The 21113-nt window shown below is 38.7% G+C and overlaps 1 protein-coding gene across 1 annotated transcript in view; it reads right to left on the reverse strand.

Moving 5' to 3' along the window:
• Positions 1-4318: 4318 nt before the first annotated feature.
• Positions 4319-21113, reverse strand: part of POF1B (POF1B actin binding protein) — a gene marked incomplete at both ends in the record, with an annotated part of 100400 nt that continues 83605 nt past the window's right edge. Inside the window, 3 exons of the mRNA XM_082646847.1 lie at positions 4319-4324; positions 5832-5946; positions 12422-12463. Of these exons, the coding sequence (XP_082502973.1) occupies positions 4319-4324; positions 5832-5946; positions 12422-12463 (163 nt within the window). The remainder of the gene's footprint in view (positions 4325-5831; positions 5947-12421; positions 12464-21113) is intronic.

Here is a 21113-nt window from a genome sequence, read left to right on the forward strand (position 1 = left end):
CTGCATTTCTAGCAAGCCCCCAATGTGTTACCACCATAGAAAACAGTAAGGTGTTAGACAAAGCCCCCAGTGTAATTCCCGTACACTTTGCCAACTTTGCTTAAACAAATATCTATGGGTGAGTACATAGAGGAGATCCATACTGAAGACTTGGCATTTGAGCTGAGACATGAGTGGCAGGAAAGAACCAGTCATGAAAATCTTGTGCAAGTGCAAGAGCATTCAAGGCAGAGAAACACACATGCAAATGCGAACAACCTGAAATGGTACCAGCTTTGGCTGGATCATGGTGAAGGGAGACTGATAAGGGATGACACCTGTGAGAATTTGAAATGGGAAGTCATTGGAGGGTTTTAAGGAAAGGAGTGATATGATGTGATTTACGTTTTGAAGATCACTGTAGAGGCTGTGTGAGGAATGTATTGTACAGGGACCAGAGGAAGCAGGCAGCCATGTGAAGAGGTTATTCCAGTTGTTCGTGGTCACAGTGGTGCTGGAGAAAAGCAAATGGATTTTCTTTCTTATAAATTGGGCCTAGAAAACAGCCAAGATGGACACATAAGAATTCAGCCCATGTTACAAACAAAAGAAAAAAACAGCCAAGATAGAACACATGAGAATTCAGCCCATGTTACAAACAAAAGAAAAAAAAGGCACTTTTCCAGGACAGTCCAGGGTCATTAGGGTCATTATGTGCAGATGAATTTGTCTGATTGTCACTTCTATGCGGCCTATACCATGATGGACAGGAAAATATTTAGAATTATTCAGGTAGACCTCTCCAATTCACGTCTCATACAGGACAACCACCAGTTTGAACCTTGGCCTTCCCTTAAAGATATGTATGATAGATGTAGTATGACAGATAACTTTTATTGTAAAATATCTTCAACCACATACAATATAATGAATCCCCATACAGCCATTACCCAGCTTCAGCAATCATCACCTTATGGCCAATTTTGTTTCACTTTTACTCTTCCTCACTCCTGCTTTCACCAACCTGCCTCTTGGTTTATTTTGATGCCCCCTTCTCTCACTGGCTTAATTTGAAGTAAATCCCAGACAGCTTTTTAAGAATTTTTGAAGGAAAACAGCAGAGATTAAGAACTGGACTTAACATCTCATCTACAAGAGACCAACCCAAGATTACCAAGACTGCCTGGCTATCATGTATTATAATTATGTCATACAACGATTCCAGTCTTCCTTTGTAGACTCAAAAGCAGTATGTCTTATTTTGTCACTAAAGATTAATGGTTTTATAAGACAGATGTAGTTGTTTATTCCATTCTTTGTTTTTAAAAAATATATTTTATTTATCCTAGGTTGGTCTTGAAATACGTTGCACTTTTTTATTGGACAAAAAAGTACTATGGAAATCCAATAAATTCAGTAATGGTGTGTGGTGGGAGAGAGAGACCTTGTAGGGAAGTCTTTTCATGGCTTATTATTTACTTTCGAGGGAATTATGTCTACATGTTATCTTTGTAGATTATAACAGGAAAGAAGTGAGAATGGCTTTTTGTTAAAAGTGATCTAAATTGGGTGGTGACATGCAATTTTTTGAGCTTTATTTTTTTCCTTTTGTACTGTTTGTGTAAAGACAAAGTATAACAGTTAAAGCCCCATTACAAAGATAGGAAGAATGCTTTATGGCATCTAGTTATGAACTTAGAGAATTACAGAACTTAGAAGACTAGGTTTGTAAGCAAATAAATTCTCATTTAAAGCAGAAACCTGCATCAACCAGAGGTCCAACTATGTTAAACTGCTGTCTCTAGTAGTCCACATCAGGATTATTTTTATAGTGGTGCTTGTTAGCTCTAACATAAACATTCACATGATAATAACTTCCTGACAAAAGTATACAGCTAAGCTAAAACTCCATTCCGCATGTTTCCTACTAGGACTTCCACAAAGACCATACAGATATATATTTTATTTACACACTTAAACAAATTACTTTGCATGTCATTGCACAGTCTCCATTTTATTCAACATCTAAAGCAAAATATGCTGGGAATAGAAATTAGATAAACAGGCATTCCTCATCCAACAATATCTTTGCAATTTTCAGAGATAAGCTGTGCGAAACTTGTGAGAGGAAAAAATCACTAGTATTTCTATTGAGCTTAATCAAAAATTGGAAAAGAAATACATACATTTAACTTTGTTAAGTATAATAAGCACCTTGTTATGACCCCCATTTCTCACTATGCATAGATCAAGTGAGCCAATGAAGTGCTGACTTCTTAACTATCCCAAATTTTGGACACTTATTTTTATTTAAGAGTATTTTAGGAAAATCACACTTGTTCTAATTTTCAGACAGTTATGGTGGCACTTTTCTATCAAGCTACTAAAAACTTTCACTTATATGCAATGGGTAGATAACATGGCATAATTACAGTTACACATATGAGTAGTTAGCAGAGGAGAAACTACCCTGTTCTTACACCAAGGGAAAAAATGTAAGGACTACATAGCTCATAAAGAATATTAACATTTTCTATCACAAAATAACTAATAAGACTGGAATTGTATCAATCCACATTATAGAGCTTAACATTTAATATTTTTTAATATATTTTCTTTTTTTGGCCACACTGCACGGCATGGAAGATATTAGTTCCCCAACCAGGGATCAAACCCTTGCCCCCTGCAGTGGAAGGGCAGAGTCTTAACCACTGGACCGCCAGGATGTTCTCAAGCTTAACATTTTAGTTGAGGTATTAAAATAAGGCTTTTAGCTTCATATCAAAACTTATTTGGATATTTACATAAGTATTAAAAGCATTTTCTCTCTTCATTTGTGGTTTGATTTCATGTAGTGCCTTATATGTTGCTATCTTAACAGTTTCTTAATATAATGGATAATTATTAGAATATAATTATAAGGAATGACAGAATTCTATATAGTTACTCGCAGAGACATTTCAGTGCAAAATCTCATTCACATGTAAACCCAAATTTATTTGTTATCTTAATCTATACTTTGTCAAATGCAAACAGTTTAATTTTTGCTAATTCTTAACTTTAACCAAAGGCCTTGACATTTTAAAAATTTATTCTTATCTACTACTGTATTTAGAAAATACTTTAGTTCACTTTTAGTAAGGTCATTAGAACCCAATTAATCAACCAACTTCTAAGTACATTAAATATTCTATAAAATCTCTCCCAAGTAGAATACACATATCAAGTACTTGTTTTCGTTATTTTTATTCCTTAAGCTTTTACACAGTATTTCAATGTTGTTTTGTCTACTGCTATAAAAAAAAAAGCCCACCTTCCTTCCACCAGTTACTGTAATAGTAGTGTTACAGGTTTTTTGTTTGTTTGTCTGTCTTTTTGCGGTATGTGGGCCTCTCACTGTTCTGGCCTCTCCTGTTGCGGAGCACAGGCTCTGGATGCGCAGGCTCAACGGCCATGGCTCATGGGCCCAGCCGCTCTGCGGCATGTGGGATCTTCCCGGACCAGGGCATGAACCCGTGTCCCCTGTATTGGCAGGCGGACTCTCAACCACTGCACCACCAGGGAAGCCCAGTGTTACAGGTTTTTAAGGAAGTGGGTGGGCTCATTTGGGGATGATATGCTTCAAAAGAACAGATTTGCCAAGCTACTGATATGTACTTAGAACCATAATAGCATAATGTACAATTTAGTGGATTTAGGTATTTTAAAAAATACGCTTCCCACTTCCCTGCTAAATGAAATTAATCATCACCTTTGATTTAGTTCTGTCTCCAAGAGGTATGAATAGCATGTAATAAATCACCTCTTTTATTCACAAAGTCTAATGTGAGAAAAGCAAATATATGCTGTATATACCATGCACTAAACTGTTGTTTTTAATTCAATAGTATTGCTTTTTGTTGTTGTTAAAACACAGTATTTACTCTTGTAGCTAAATTGCACATCTAATATCATAGAAAAATCTTCTAATGGAATAACTTGTAAAATCTCTACCCCAACAAAGTTAATTCAGTGTCTAGGAAGCACCCTATTGAAAAATAGTGGATTAAGTCCTACAGTGCCTGTAATTGAGTTTTAAAAGTGGTGTCCCTTGTAAAGCAATTATACTCCAATAAAGATGTTAAAAAAAAAGTGGTGTGTTGCTATACTGAATACAAAAATGTGATAGAAAGGATTCAGGCCTTATAAATGGTTGGAGAAACTCTCATCTGTATATCTAATTAATTCCATTAGACTTCCTGGGTAGTAGCTTGGTTCAAAATATTGATTGGCTTTAGTTATGGAAAAATAACAAAGTACTAATGAAGACAAAAAAATTTCCTTTGAGTTGGAGATTCATTCACGGCTAGAAAAGAAAAAAAAAGTCAGTTTAGAATGGGTTATAATTAATTTAAAACATTGTAATTGTATGCACACAGTTGTAAAAATGATTTAAATTGATATGAATAATACCAAGGGAAATGTATGGCACAGTTTGGGCAGTTTTTATATGTATATTCAATGAAACAATGGTTTGTCTGACTTTAGCCAAAGTATATGTTTCAAATGATTTTAAGCACAAGGGAGGGAGATGTGAGTAGATTTACTCCTTGGTGTCATAGTTAGAAGTTAAATATGTCCAAAAGTCTCTGTTAATAAGTACAGATCTATCATCTGTGAATTTACTTAAATATATTTTGAATTTGCTATCAGTATCTAGTTCCTTCAGATATTGAGTTTGATGTTCATTGCTGTATGCTGTTAATGAAAGGAGAAGTAATGACTATTATTCTGTAGACCCTTTATTTGGTAGGTCTTCACATTGATGCCACCTCTGAGACACATGTGGTTAGTAGCAGCAATTGCTTCTCAGTATTAAATTTCAGAATCAAATAAACTTTGAGTGACAAATTTTAAATCCTATGCTGACTTTCTCTTGTTGCTCAACTGGTTCTTGGGCCACAAAGCACCCTTTGTCAATTAATAATTAGTAATAAATAATTCTCAACTAATTAATGACCTAAGAAGCACAATATATTTCAAAGCTTAAATTTTTATCTTAGGATTACTAAGTGTTGGTTGCTTTCAGTGATGATAGATAATCATGTATACAAGATTGATGGCTTTATTGTAGTCAGAGAAGTGCTTCAGAGCTATCAACTTTCTGAATTTTTTGGTTTATTCAAATATTTGAGCTTGTTCAACCAAAAGATAATTTTTTTAAAGTGAGTTATTTAACAGATATTTAATTTTATTAACTACATCTGTAGTAATTTATTAGTTATACATCTGTAGTATTTTATTAATGATAAATCTACATTTAAAAATTTCCTCAAAAGGTTGTACAGAATAATTGATTGACATACATTTATCTGTTGCTCATCATGATATACTTAAGCATTTTAAGACTTTTATTGAAGTATAATAAACATAGGAAAAGTGCACATATAGGTGTACAACTAAATGAATTTTCCCAAACTGAACATGTATATGCAACTATCACTCAGATCAAGAAACAGCATATTATTAGTACCCCAGTAGTCCTCCTTTTGTTTCCTTCCAATCAGTACCCGACCTTGAGGATAACCAACCACTTCCTGACTTTAATAACCATGGATTAGTTTTACCTGCTTTCAGTACCTAAGAAGTTTTTAACATAACAAGACAAAGACTGTCATTTTCATAGTGTTAAAAGTGAGATTCTACATCATTTTAGAATGTCCTACAATGTGCAGGGAAGTCCCCCCACATCAAATTATCCAGCCCAAAATGTTAATAGTGCTGAGGTTGAGAAACTCTGCTAACACAACACAATGGCCTTAGGATTTTTTTCTCCCTAATTATATACTCGAAAAATGCCCAAGTGAACTTACACAAGTCCATTTGTCTTCTATTTTCTCAATCACAATAGTCTGTGTGTCACTACCTGGTGGTATATATTCATAGTCATCATACAGGAGGCCTAAGATAGGATATTGTGACCTGTACCTATATAGAAAAAAAAAGTTAGTTTACAAGCTGGACAAGAAAATAACTCTCATTACTTTTTAGTCACTCCTAGTTTGATCCTCCTTATTTAATTAATTTGGCTTTGAATGACTTTTAACTCTTTCTAAAAAGAAAATCACCTCTCAGTGGTACAAAGATTTACTACGGCTATTTTCAAGAGAGTAAGAGGGAAGTACTTTTGCTTCTGGCAATAATGGACCACTGGCTGCACAATACAGTGATCCCAGAGAAGGGAAGCAAATGACATGAGCACTACAAGTGCCTAGCTCATGGCCTGGAGTCAGAATATGTGGAGCAGAATACCAGACAGGAGAGAGCTACATAGTTGGAGAGAGGTCATGGGATCTGTAGAGAGTTTCCCCACAAGTCCTTTGGTGAGCACTGATCAGTATAGGCTTGTGAAAAAGCTACTGAGGCTAGGGAAAGAAGCACTGAAAAAGAGCACTCTTCAAATTCCTGGAGTTCACATAGTAAAGGGAACTCCAATTTGTGTTCCACTAACCAGAATGGAAAGACCTCCTAATACCAGAGGGCATCAGGCAAATACTACAAAAGACTATCACCTTAGTAGTGAGAAAAATTACCAATGGCATTTTTCACAGAACTAGAACAAAATATTTCACAATTTGTATGGAAACACAAAAGATCCCAAATAACCAAAGGAATCTTGAGACAGAAAAACGGAGCTGGACGAATCAGGCTCCCTGACTTCAGACTATACTACAAAGCTACAGTCATCAAGACAGTATGGTACTGGCACAAAAACAGAAAGATAGATCAATGGAACAAGATAGAAAGCCCAGATATGAACCCACACATATGTGGCCTTATCATTGATAAAGGAGGCAATAATATACAATGGAGAAAAGACAGCCTCTTCAATAAGTGGTGCTGGGAAAACTGGACAGTACATGTAAAAGAATGAAATTAGAACACTCCTTAACACCATACACAACAATAAACTCAAAATGGATTAAAGACCTAAAGGTAAGGCCAGACACTATAAAATTCTTAGAGGAAAACATAGGCAGAACATTCTATGCCATACATCACAGCAAGATCTTTTTTGACCCACCACCTAGAGAAATGGAAATAAAAACAAAAATAAACAAATGGGACCTAATGAAACTTCAAAGCTTTTGCACAGCAAAGGAAAACATAACACCAAAAGACAACCCTCAGAATGGGAGAAAATATTTGCTAATGAAGCAACTGACAAAGGATTAATCTCCAATATTTAAAAGCAGCTCATGCAGCTCAATTTCAAAAAACAAACAACCCAATCCAAAAATGGGCAGACGACCTAAATAGACATTTCTCCAAAGATATACAGATGATTGCCAACAAACACATGAAAGGATGCTCAACGTCACTAATCATTTGAGAAATGCAAATCAAAACTACAATGAGGTATCACCTCACACCAGTCAGAATGGCCATCATCAAAATAATCTACAAACAATAAATGCTGGAGAGGGTGTGGAGAAAAGGGAACACTCTTGCACTGTTGTTGGGAATGTAAATTGATACAGCCACTATGAAGAAAAGTATGGAGGTTCCTTAAAAACTAAAAATAGAGCTACCATACGACCCAGCAATCCCACTACTGGGCATATACACCAAGAAAACCATAATTCAAAAAGAGTCATGTATCACAATGTTCATTGCAGCTCTGTTTACAATAGCCAGGACATGGAAGCAACCTAAGTGTCCATCGACAGATGAATGGATAAAGAAGATGTGGCATGTATATTCAATGGGATATTACTCAGCCATAAAAAGAAACGAAATTGAGTTATTTGTAGTGAGGTGGATGGACGTAGAGTCTGTCATACAAAGTAAGTCAGAAAGAGGAAAACAAATACCGTATGCTAACACATATATATGGAATCTAAAAAAAAATTGTACTGAAGAACCTAGGAGCAGAACAGGAATAAAGATGCAGAGGTAGAGAATGGACTTGAGGACACGGGGAGGGGGAAGGGTCAGCTGAGACGAAGTGAGAGAGTGGCATGGACATATATACACTACCAAATGTAAAATAGATAGCTAGTAGGAAGCAGCCACATAGCACAGGGAGATCAGCTTGGTGCTTTGTATCCACCTAGAGGGGTGGGATAGGGAGGATAGGAGGGAGATGCAAGAGGGAGGAGATATAGAGATATATGTTTATGTATAGCTGATTCACTTTGTTATACAGCAGAAACTAACACACCATTGTAAAGCAATTATATTCCATTAAAGATGTTAAAAAAATAAAATGAAATAAGCTGTAAGGGTATATTGTACAAAACAGGGAATATAGCCAATACTTTATAGTAACTAAAAATAGAATATACTTTAAAATTGTGAATCACTACATAGTGTACTTAAAACTTATTTAATATTGTAGATCAACTATACCTCAATAAAAAAATTTGGACTAAAAAAAAGTACATATAAATGAAAAAAATAGCAAAAAATCATGAAGGGGAAATGGAAGTATACTACCATAAAGTTTGTATGCTACATGTGATGAGGTATATTATTTGAAGATAGACTGTGATAAGATAAAAAGGAATACTTTGAAACTTATACCAATTATAAGAAAGTAATATACCCAATAAGCCAATAAAATAGATAAAAACAATAATGAAAGAACATTTAAAATATCACTAAAATTGATATAGTTCTAAGCAGACTAGTTAGCAAAGAAAGAGCACACAATTAACTGATATTAAGAAAGAGAAGCTATCACCTCACACATGTCTTAGAACGGCTATTATCAATAAGACAAGAAATAGCAAGTGTTGGCAAGATGTGGAGAAAAGGGAACACTTGTGCACTGTTGGTGCAAATGCAAACTGGTGCAGCCACTATGGAGAACAGTATGGAGAGTCCTTAAAAAATTAAAAATAGAACTAGCATATGATCCAGCAATGTCACTTCTGGGTATTTATCAAGAGGAAATGAAAACACTATAATATATCTACACCCTCATGTTCACTGTGGCATTATTTACAATAGTCAAGACATGGAATCAATGTAAGTGTCCATCAATATTAGAATGGATAAATAAAATATTATATATGTAATAAATGTATAATATATATATACATATATTTACACACATACTGGAATATTCTTTTTAGTTTTTTAAAAATTTTATGTTTATTTTTAAAAAATACAGCCGGTTCTTGTTAGTTATCTATTTTATACATATTAGTGTATATATGTCAATCCCAATCTCCCAATTCATCCCACCACCACCCCGCCCCACACTAGAATATTATTCAGCCAAAAATGAAGGAAATCCTACCATTTATGACAGCATGGACGGACCTTGAGTGCATTAAACAAAGTGAAATAAGTCAGAGAGAGAAAGACAAATACCATATTCTCTCACTTATACATGGAATCTAAAACAAATGAACTCATAGATAAAGAGAATATATTGATGGTTGCTAGAGGTGGGGGGTGAGAGTGGGCAAAATGGGTGAAAGTGATCAAAAAGTACAAACTTCCAGTTATAAAATAAATAAGTCCTGGGGATGTAATGAACAGTGTGGTGACTATAGTTAATAATACTGTATTGGATAATTGAAAGTTGCTAAAAGATTAGATCTTAAAACGTTCTCATCACAAGAAAAAAATTTGTAATTATGGATGGTGACGGGTGTTAACTAGACTTATTGTGGTGATCATTTAGCAGTATACACATAGTGAATCATTATTTTGTACATCCAAAACTAAAATAATGTTATAAGTTAATTATATCTCAATTTTTAAAATTTTAAAGGAGATACTTTGTCTTGAAAACATAATAAAGGAGTATTATGACAATTTTATGCCAAGAAAACTTGATAACTTAGATGACATGCACCAATTCCTCGAGAGACACAAACTACAAAACAGAGCTGACAGAAGACCTCAAACTTCCGAAAAGACAAGAAAACCTCCACATAACCTGATAAGACAAAAGGAAAAAAAAAAGGAATCAGGACAGGGAGGGAACTGGGAAAGAAGAAAAATTCCCGCACCTTGGAAAGTCTGCTCACCAGTGGAGAGATCAGACTGGATGAAGGGGGAGTTTTGGAGCCTAAGAGGGGAGAGCAAACAACCAGTTCGTGTAAGGCAAAATGGAGAGTAACCTGCACAGAGGGCTGGAACTGCCACCCTGCACTCCCCAATCTGAAACACTCCTCTGTTGGTGAGGGTGGGAGTTGGGTGCTTAAGCTCAGACTCTGAAGTTCGGTCCCAGGGAGAGGACCAGGGTTAGGTGTGGAAGCAGCCTGAAGAGGTCAGGCAGTGGCAACTGAAGGTATACCATGAAGAAACCTTGGCCAACCAGAGAAACAAGGCACCATTATTGGGAGGTGCATGAGGAGAGGGATGTGACCACAAGCTTCTTTCCCTATGAGTGCTCCCAGTCAACAGGACACTGCCTAGAGGAGTTCTCAGGGTGGACGTGAGTCACCACCTCCATCTTGGTCTCCAGAGGCAGGCACTGGCCACCTCTTCCAGACCCACAGGCAGACACTGGAACCCATCTGACTGTCTCAGGAGTGCCCTGATAGCTCTCACTACAAGGAAATCCACCAGTGGGTGCTGGGACTGTCAGCATGTGCTAGGACTTCACCCACTGTCCCAGGAGCACACAGAAACCTCTCACTACTAGGAAATTCATCAGCGGGTGCCAGGACCTGCCCCACTATCCAGGGAGCATGTGGATAGCTCTCGCTACAGGGAAATCTGACAGTGGGTGTCCGGACCTGCCCCACTGTCCCAGAAGGAGAGGGATAGCTCCCACCACTAGGAAATCCACCCAGAGTAGGGGCTGAAACCACCACTGAGAGCCAGGGGTTGTGTGACTAAGGAAGAAGAGCTGAAATCTCTCCTCGGAGCTGGACGAACTGTGGAGTTACACCTCTGCTGATGGCTTCCTAAATTCAGCACCTGTGAAACATCCAAAAGGACAACAAGAACTCCTGCACTTGGATGGATATGGCACTAGTAGCTGTGGGATTTGTGGGCATGTACACATGGGGAATGTGCCAGACCAGAGTCTGAGCAGCCTCCATAGCTCCCATGGCAGGTCCAGGTGAATGAATGCTGCAGTCCTAGGAACTGACCTCAGTGGATCTGTGCCAGTGACTGGGTGAAAAGAATGCCTGAGAGTCACCAGGGCCAATTGCTGGCATACCCACAGTTAAGGTGGGACCAAGAGCAGTGCCAACAACAGTGTACTTTGTGAGTCCACACAACGGATGAAAGGGGACACAACAGAGCACATTCACAGTGAACACCTCCAGAGGAGGAACACTCATTAGCTTCTCTCTCAGTGGGAGTCCTCCAATCCCACATACTTCACATCACACCGCAGATCAGAATCACAGCAAAGAAAAAGATCTAGGGACCTCTACTCCAACAAATAGAGAAGACCCCACCCCTCACAGGGCAGTAACAGCCACTGGGAGCAAAGGGGAGGTCCTCTCAATATCCAGGGCAGGCTCTGATCACCACAACACCAATCAAACACCTTACCAACGGGATAACAGCAAAAGCCAATGGACCAACCTCACCCACCAGGCGGCAGACAACAGAAGCAAGAGGAAGTACAATCCTACAGCCTGTGAAAAGGAGACCACAAACAGAATAAGTCTGACAAAATGAGATGACAAAGAAATATGTTGCAGGCAAAAGAACAAGAAAAAAACCTACAAGAACAACTAGATGAAGAGGAGATAAGCAATCTGTCTAAAAAAGTATTCAAAGTAATGATAGTAAAGATGATCCAAGATCACAGAAAAAGAATGGAGGCATGGATCGAGAAGATACAAGAAAAGTTTAACAAACACCTAGAAAAACTAAAGAACAAACAGAGCTGAACAACACAATAATGAAAATAAAAATACACTAGAGGCAGAGGACCTTTAAGAGGGCAGAGGAGTAAAACGTGGAGAACACCTTCCTCCCCACAAATACATCAAAAATACATCTACATGTGAAACAACTCCTACACAACACCTACTGAACACTGGCAGAAGACCTCAGACTTCCCAAAAGGGTGTGTGAGGAGAGAGGATTCAGAGCACCGCCTAAACGAGCTTCAGAGACTGGTGTGAGCCTCAGTTATCAGTGCATACATCACAGACAGGCATGAAACGCTAACACTGCTGCTGCAGGCACCAAGAATCCTGTGTGCAAGCACAAGTCACTATCTACACCACCCATCCCAGGAGGCTGTGCAGCCCGCCACTGCTAGGGTCCTGTGATCCAGGGACAACTTCCTCAAGAGAACACACAGCACACCTCAGGCTGTGGCAATGTCACTGCGGGCCTCTGTCACCACAGGCTCGCCCTGCATTCTGTACCCCTCCCACCCCCTGGCCTGAGTGAGCCAGAGCCCCCTAATCACCTGATCCTTTAAGCCCACCCTGCCTGGGCAAACAACAGATGCCAGAGGGTGACCTACATGCAGAGGTGGGGCCAACTCCAAAGCAGAATCCCAGGAGCTCTGTGAACAAAGAAGAGAAAGGGAAATTTCTCCCAGCAGCCTCAGGAGCAGCGGATTAAATCTCCACAATCAACTTGATGTACCCTGCATCAGTGGAACACCTGAATAGACAATGAATCCTCCCAAAACTGAGGTAGTGGACTTTGGGAGCAACTATAGAATTGGGGTTTTCTTTCTACGTCTAATTTGTTTCTAGTATTATGTTTATCTTAGTTTAGTATTTAGAGCTTATTACCATTGGTAGATTCGTTTATTGATTTGGTTTCTCTCTTCCTTATATATATATATATGTATTTTGTTTGTTTGTTTTTTCCCTTTTCCATTTTTGTGAATGTGTATGTATATGCTCCTTTGTGTGATTTTGTCTGTATAGGTTTGCTTTTACCATTTCTCCTAGGGTTCTGTTAGTCTGTTGTTTTTTACTATAGTTTCTAGCACTTCTTATAATTGGTGGATTAGTTTATTGGTTTAGTTGCTGTCTTCCTTCTTTTTATTAATTACTTAATTTTATTATAATAATATTTTTAAAAATTTTTTTTACTTTAATAACTTTAGGGTTTTTTTTTTCTTTTTTCTTTTCTCACTTTTCTTCTGAGCTGTGTGGCTGACAGGGTCTTGGTTCTCTGGCCGGGTGTCAGACCTGAGCTTCTGAGTTGGGAGAGCCGAGTTCAGGACAATGGTCCACCAGAGACCTAAGAGCTCCTCATAAGATCAATCAGCAAGAGTTCTCCCACTGATTTCCATCTCAATGCTAAGACAAAGTTTCTCTCAATGACCAGGAAGCTCCAGTGCTGGACACCCCATGCAAAACAACCAGTAAGACAGGAACACAGCACCACCCACTAGAAGAGAAGCTGCCTAAAATCATAAAAAGTTCACACACACCGCAAAACACACCACTGGACATAGTCCTTCCCACCAGAAAGAAAAGATCTAGCCTCAGCCACTAGAACACAGCACCAGTCCCCTCCACCAGGAAGCCTACACAACCCATTGAACCAACCTTACCCACTGGGGGCAGACACCAAAAACAAAGGGAACTATGAACCTGCAGCCTGCAAAAAGGAGACCCCAAACACATCCGGTTAAGCAAAATGAGAAGACAGAGAAACACAAAGCAGATGAAGGAGCAAGGTAAAAACCCACCAGACCAAACAAATGAAGAGGAAATAGGCAGTCTACCTGAAAAAGAATTCAGAGTAATGATAGGAAAGATGATCCAAAATCTTGCAAGTACAATGGAGAAAATACAAGAAACATTCAACAAGGACCTAGAAGAACGAAAGAGCAAGCAAACAATGATGAACAACACAATAAATGAAATTAAAAATTCTCTAGAAGAATTAACAGCAGAATAACTGAGGCAGAAGAATGGATAAGTGACCTGGAAGATAAAATAATGGAAATAACAACCACAGAGCAGAAAAAAGAAAAAGGAATGAAAAGAATAGAGGACAGTCTCAGAGACCTCAGGGACATTAAACACACCAACATGTGAATTATAGGGGTCGCAGAAGAAGAGAAAAAGAAATGGACTGAGAAAATATTTGTAGAGATTATAGTTGAAAACTTCCCTAATATGGGAAAGGAAACAATCAAGTCCAGGAAGCGCAGAGAGTCCCATACAGAAAATATCCAAGGAGAAACATGCCAAGACACACAGTATTCAAACTATCAAAAATTAAATACAAAGAAAAAATATTAAAAGCAGCAAGGGAAAAGCAACAAATAACATACAAGGGAATCCCCATAAGGCTAACAGCTGATCTTTCAGCAGAAACTCTGCAAGCCAGAAGGGACTGGAAGGACATACTTAAAGTGATGAAAGGGAAAAATCTACAACCAAGATTACTTGACCCAGCAAAGATCTCATGCAGATTCGAAAGAGAAATTAAAACATTCAGAGACAAGAAAAAGCTAAGAGAATTCAGCACCACCAAACCAGCTTTACAACAAACGCTAAAGGAACTTCTCTAGGCAGGAAACACAAGAGAAGGAAAAGACCTACAATAACAAACCCAAAACAATTTAGAAAATGGTAATAGTAACATACATATCGATAACTAACTTAAATATAAATGGATTAAATGCTCCAACCAAAAGACATAGACTGGCTGAATGGATACAAAAACAAGACCCATATACATGCTGTCTACAAGAGGCCCACTTCAGACCTAGGGACACATACAGACTGAAAGTAAGGGAATGGAAAAAGACATTCTGTGCAAATGGAAATCAAAAGAAAGCTGGAGTAGAAATTCTCGTATCAGACATAATAGACTTTAAAATAAAGACTGTTATAAGAGACAAGGAAGGACACTACATAATGATCAAGGGATCAATCCAAGAAGAAGATATAACAATTGTAAATGTTTATGCACCCAGCATAGGAGCACCTCAACACTTAAGGCAAATGCTAACAGCCATAAGATGGGAAATTGACAGTAACACAATAATAGTAGGAGACATTAACACCCCACTTTCACCAATGGACAGATCATCCAAAATGAAAATAAATAAGGAAACACAAGCTTTATATGATACATTAAACAAGATGGACTTAATTGATATTTATAGGACATTCTGTCCAAAAACAACAGAATACACTTTCTTCGCAAGTGATCATGGAACATTCTGCAAGATAGGCCATATCTTTGGTCACAAATCAAGCCTTGGTTAATTTAAGAAAACTGAAATCATATGAAATATGTTTTCTGACCACAACACTATGAAACTAGATGTCAATTACAGGAAAAAATCTGTAAAAAATACCAATACATGGAGGCTAAACAATACACTACTAAATAACCAAGAGATCACTGAAGAAATCAAAGAGGAAATCAAAAAATACCTAAAAACAAATGATAATGAAAACACGACGACCCAAAACTCATGGGATGCAGCAAAAGCACTTCTAAATGGGAAGTTTATAGCAATAAAATCCTACCTCAAGAAACAAAAAACACCTCAAATAAACAACCTAACCTTACACCTAAAGCAATTAGAGAAAGAATAAAATAACCCCACAGTTAGCAGAAGGAAAGAAATCATAAAGATCAGATCAGAAATAAATGAAAAAGAAATGAAGGAAACGATAGCAAAGATCAATGAAACTAAAAGCTGCTTGTATGAGAAGATAAACAAAATTGTTAACCATTAGCTGGACTCATGAAGGAAAAAAAAGTAGAAGACTCAAATCAACAGAATTAGAAATGAAAAAGGAGAAGTAACAACTGACATTGCAGAAATACAAAGGATCATAAGAGATTACTAGAAGCAAGTGTATGCCAATAAAAAGGACAACGTGGAAGAAATGGACAAATTCTTAGAAAAGCACAATCTTCCCAGAGTGAACCAGGAAGAAACAGAAAATATAAACAGACCAATCACAAGCACTGAAATTGAAACTGTGATTAAAAATCTTCCAACAGGGCTTCCCTGGTGGTGCAGTGATTGGGAGACCACCTTCCAATGCAGGGGACACAGGTTCGTGCCCCAGTCCGGGAATATCCTACATGCCACAGAGTGGCTGGGCCCGTGAGCCATGGACGCTGAGCCTGCGCATCCAGAGCCTGTGCTCCACAATGTGAGAGGCCACAACAGTGAGAGGCCCACGTACAGAAAAAAAAAATCTTCCAATGAACAGAAGCCCAGGACCAGATGGCTTCACAGGTGAATTCTTTCAAACATTTACCGAAGAGCTAACACCTATCCTTCTCAAACTCTTCCAAAATATATCAGACGGTGGAAAACTCCCAAACTCATTCTACAAGGCCACCATCACCCTGATACCAAAACCAGACAAAGAGTTCACAGAGAAAGAAAACTACAGGCCAATATTAGTGATGAACATAGATGCAAAAATCCTCAACAAAATACTAGCAAACAGAATCCAACAGCACCTTAAAAGGATCATACACCATCATCAAGTGAGGTTTATATCAGGAATACAAGGATTCTTCAGTATAGGCAAATCAATCAATGTGATACACCGTATTAACAAATTGAAGGATAAAAAACATATGATAATCTCAATAGATACAGAAAAAGCTTTTGACGAATTTCAACACCCATTTATGATAAAAAATCTCCAGAAAGTAGGCATAGAGGGAACTTACCTCACCATAATAAAGGTGATATATGGCAAACCCACAGGAAACATCATTCTCAATAGTGAAAAACAAACCATTTCCACTAAGATCAGGAAGAAGACAGGGTTCCCCACTCTCACCACTGTTATTCAACATAGTTTTGGGAGTTTCAGCCACAGCAATCACAGAAGAAAAAAGAAATGAAAAGAATCCATACCAGAAAAGAAGAAGTAAAGCTGTCACTGTTTGCAGATGACATGATATATACATAAAATATCCTAAAGATTCTACCATTAAACTAGTAAAGCTAATCAGTGAATTTGGAAAAGTTGCAGGATACAAAATACACAGAAGTCTCTTGCATTCCTATACACTAACAATAAAAGATCAGAAAGAGAAATTAAGGAAACAATCCCATTTACCATCACATCAAAAACAATAAAATAGCTAGGAATAAACATACCAAAGGAGGCAAAAGACCTGTACTCAGGAAACTACAAGATGTCGATGAAAGAAAACAAAGATGACACAAACAGCTGGAGATATACCATAGTCTTAGATTGGAAGAATCAATATTGAGAAAATGACTATACTACCCAAAGTAATCTACAGATTCAATGCAATCCTTAACAAATTACCAATGGCATTTTTCAAGGAAGTAGAACAAAAAATTTTACAATTTGTATGGAAACAGAAAAGACCATGAATAGTCACAGGAATCCTGAGACAGAAAAACAGAGCTAGAGGAATCAGGCTTCCTGATTTCAGACTATACTACAAAGCTACAGTCATCAAGACAGTATGGTACCAGCACAAAATAGAAATATAGATCAATGGAACAGGATAGAAAGCCCAGAGATAAACCCAGACACCTATGGTCATGTAATCTATGACTAATGAGGCAAGAATATACAATGTAGAAAAAACAGTCTCTTCAAAAAGTGGTGCTGGGAAAACTGGAGAGCTACATGTAAAAGAATGAAGTTAGAACACTCCCTAACACCATACTCAAAAATAAACTCAAAATGGATTAAAGACCTAAATGTAAGGCCAAAAACTATAAAACTCTTAGAATAAAACATAGGTAGAATACTCTTTGATATGAAGCACAGCAAACTGTTTTTCAGTCCACCTCCTAGCATAGTGAAAGTGAAAACAAAAGTAAACAAATGGGATCTAATTAAACTTAAAAACTTTTGCACAATGAAGGAAGCCATAAACAAAACAAAAAGAGAATCCACAGAGTGGGAGAAAATATTTCCAAATGAAGCAACCCACAAGGGGTTAATCTCCAAACTATACAAATAGTTCATGAAGCTCAATATCAAAAAAACAAAAAAACCCAATCGAAAAATGGGCTGAAAATCTAAATGGACATTTCTCCAAAGAAGACATACAGGTGGGCAAAAAGCACATGAAAAGATACTTAGCATTGCTAATTATTAGAAAAATGCAAATCAAAACTACAACGAGGGAGACTTCCAGGAAGATGGCGAAAGAATAAAATGTGGAGATCACCTTCCTCCCCACAGATACACCAGAAATACATCTACACATGGAACAACTCCCACAGAACACCTACTGAATGTTGGCAAAAGGCCTCCGACCTCCCCAAACACAAGAAACCCCCACACACCTGGATAGGGCAAAAGAAAAAAGAATAAACAGAGACAAAAGGATAGGGACGGGACCTGCACCAGTGTGAGGGAGCTGTGAAGGAGGAAACATTTCCACACACTAGGAAGCCCCTTCGTGGGCGGAGACTATGGGTGGTGGAGGGGGAAAGTTTTGGAGCCGCGGAGGAGAGCACAGCCACAGGGATGCAGAGGGCAAAGTGGGGATATTCCCGCACAAAGGATTGGTGCCGACTGGCACTCAGCAGCCCGAGAGGCTTGTCTGCCCACCCGCCCCAGTGGGCACGACTGGGAGCTGAGGCTCGAGCTTCGGTCGGAGCTCCGGGAGAGGACTGGTGTTGGCGCCGTGAACACAGCCTGCAGGGGGTTAGTTCACCACAGCTAGCCAGGAGGGAGTCTGGGGAAAAGTCTGGACCTGCCAAAGAGGCAAGAGACTTTTTCTTCCCTCTTTGTTTCCTGGTGCGTGAGGAGAGGGGATTAAGAGTGCTGCTTAAAGGAGCTCCAGAGACAGGCGTGAGCCACGGCTAAAAACGCGGACCCCAGAGACGGGCATAAGATGCTAAAGCTGTTGCTGCCACCACCAAGAAGCCTGTGTGTGAGCCCAGGTCACTATCCACACCCCCTTTCCAGGGAGCCTGTGCAGCCCGCCACTGCCAGGATCCCAGGATCCAGGGACAACTTCCCTGGGAGAATGCACAGTGCGCCTCAGGCTGGTGCAATGTCACACCGGCGGCAGCGCAGGCTCGCCCGGCATTCCGTGCCCCTCCCTAACCCGCCCCCACCGGCCTGAGTGAGGCAGAGTCCCTGAAGCAGGGCTCCTTTAACCCCATCCTGTCTGAGCAAAGAACAGACGCCCTCTGGCGACCTACATGCAGAGGTGGGGCCAAATCCAAAGTTGAGCCCCGGGTGTTGTGAGAGCAAAGAACAGAAAAGGAAATCTCTCCCAGCAGCCTCAGAAGCAGCGGATTAAAGCTCCACAATCAACTTGATGTACCCTGCATCTGTGGAATACATGAATAGACAACGAATCATCCCAAATTGAGGAGGTGGACGTTGAGAGCAAGATTTATGATATTTTCCCCTTTTCCTCTTTTTGTGAATGTGTATGTGTATGCTTCTGTGTGAGATTTTGTCTGTATAGCTTTGCTTACACCATTTGTCCTAGGGTTCTATCCGTCCATTTATTATTTTTCTTAATAATTATTTTAATAACTTTATTTTACCTTACTTTATTTTATTTTACTTTGTCTTCTTTCTTTCTTTTTTCCCTTCCTTCCCTCCTCCCTCCATCCCTCCCTCCCTCCCTCCTTTCTTTCTTTCTTTCTTTCTTTCTATCTTTCTTTCTTTCTTTCTTTCTTTCTTTCATTCTTCTTCTACTAATTCTTTCTTTCTACTTTTTCTCCCTTTTATTCTGAGAAGTGTGGATGTAAGGCTCTTGTTGCTGCAGCCAAGAGTCACTGCTGTGCCTCTGAGGTGCGCAAGCCAACTTCAGGACACTGGTCCACAAGACACCTCCCAGCTCCACATAATATCAAACAGCGAAAATCTCCCAGAGATATCCATCTCAACACCAGCAGCCAGCTTCACTCAACAACCAGCAAGCTACAGTGCTGGACACCCTATGCCAAACAACTAGCAAGACAGGAATACAACCCTAACTGTTAGCAGAGAAGCTGCCTAAAATCATAATAAGTCCACAGACACCCCAAAACACACCACCACACGTGGATCTTCCCACCAGAAAGACAAGATAGAGCCTCATTCACCAGAACACAGGCACTAGTCCCCTCCACCACGAAGCCTACACAACCAACAGAACCAACTTTAGACACTGGGGGAAGACACTAAAAACAATGGGAACTACGAACCTGCAGCCTGCAAAAAGGAGACCCCAAACACAGTAAGAAAAGCAAAATGAGAAGACAGAAAAACACACAGCAGTTGAAGGAAAAAGATAAAAACCCACCAGACCTAACAAATGAAGAGTAAATAGGCAGTCTACCTGAAAAAGAATTCAGAATAATGATAGTAAAGATGATCCAAAATATTGGAAATACAATAGACAAAAGGCAAGAAACATTTAACAAGGACCTAGAAGAACTAAAGATGAAACAAGCAATGATGAACAACACAATAAATGAAATTAAAAATACTTTAGATGGGATCAATAGCAGAATAACTGAGGCAGAAGAACGGGAAAGTGATGTGGAAGATAAAATAATGGCAATAACTACTGCAGAGCAGAATAAAGATAAAAGAATGAAAAGAACTGAGGACAGTCTCAGAGACCTCTGGGGCAACATTAAACACACCAACACTCGAATTATAGGGGTTCCAGATTAAGAGAAAAGGAAAGGGACTGAGAAAATATTTGAAGAGATTATAGTTGAAAACTTCCCTAAAATGGGAAAGGAAATAGTTAATCAAGTCCAGGAAGCACAGAGAGTGCTATACAGGATAAATCCAAGGAGAAATATGCCAAGACACATATTAGTCAAACTGTCAAAAATTAAATACAAAGAAAACATATTAAAAGCAGCAAGGGAAAAACAACAAATAACACACAAGGGAATCCCCGTAAGGTTAACTGCTGACCTTTCAGCAGAAACTCTGCAAGCCAAAAGGGACTGGCAGGATATATTTAAAGTGATGAAGGAGAAAAACCTGCAACCAAGACTGCTCTACCCAGCAAGGATCTCATTCAGATTTGGTGGAGAAATTACAACCTTTACAGACAAGCAAAAGCTGAAAGAGTTCAGCACCACCAAACCAGCTTTTCAACAAATACTAAAGGAACTTATCTAGGCAAGAAACAGAAGAGAAGGAAAAGACCTACAATAACAAACACAAAACAATTAAGAAAATGGGAATAGGAACATCCGTATCCATAATTACCTTAAATGTAAATTGACTAAATGCTCCCAT

Source organism: Grampus griseus (assembly GCF_964374135.1).
Source record: "Grampus griseus genome assembly, chromosome: X".
NCBI classification, from domain to species: domain Eukaryota; kingdom Metazoa; phylum Chordata; class Mammalia; order Artiodactyla; family Delphinidae; genus Grampus; species Grampus griseus.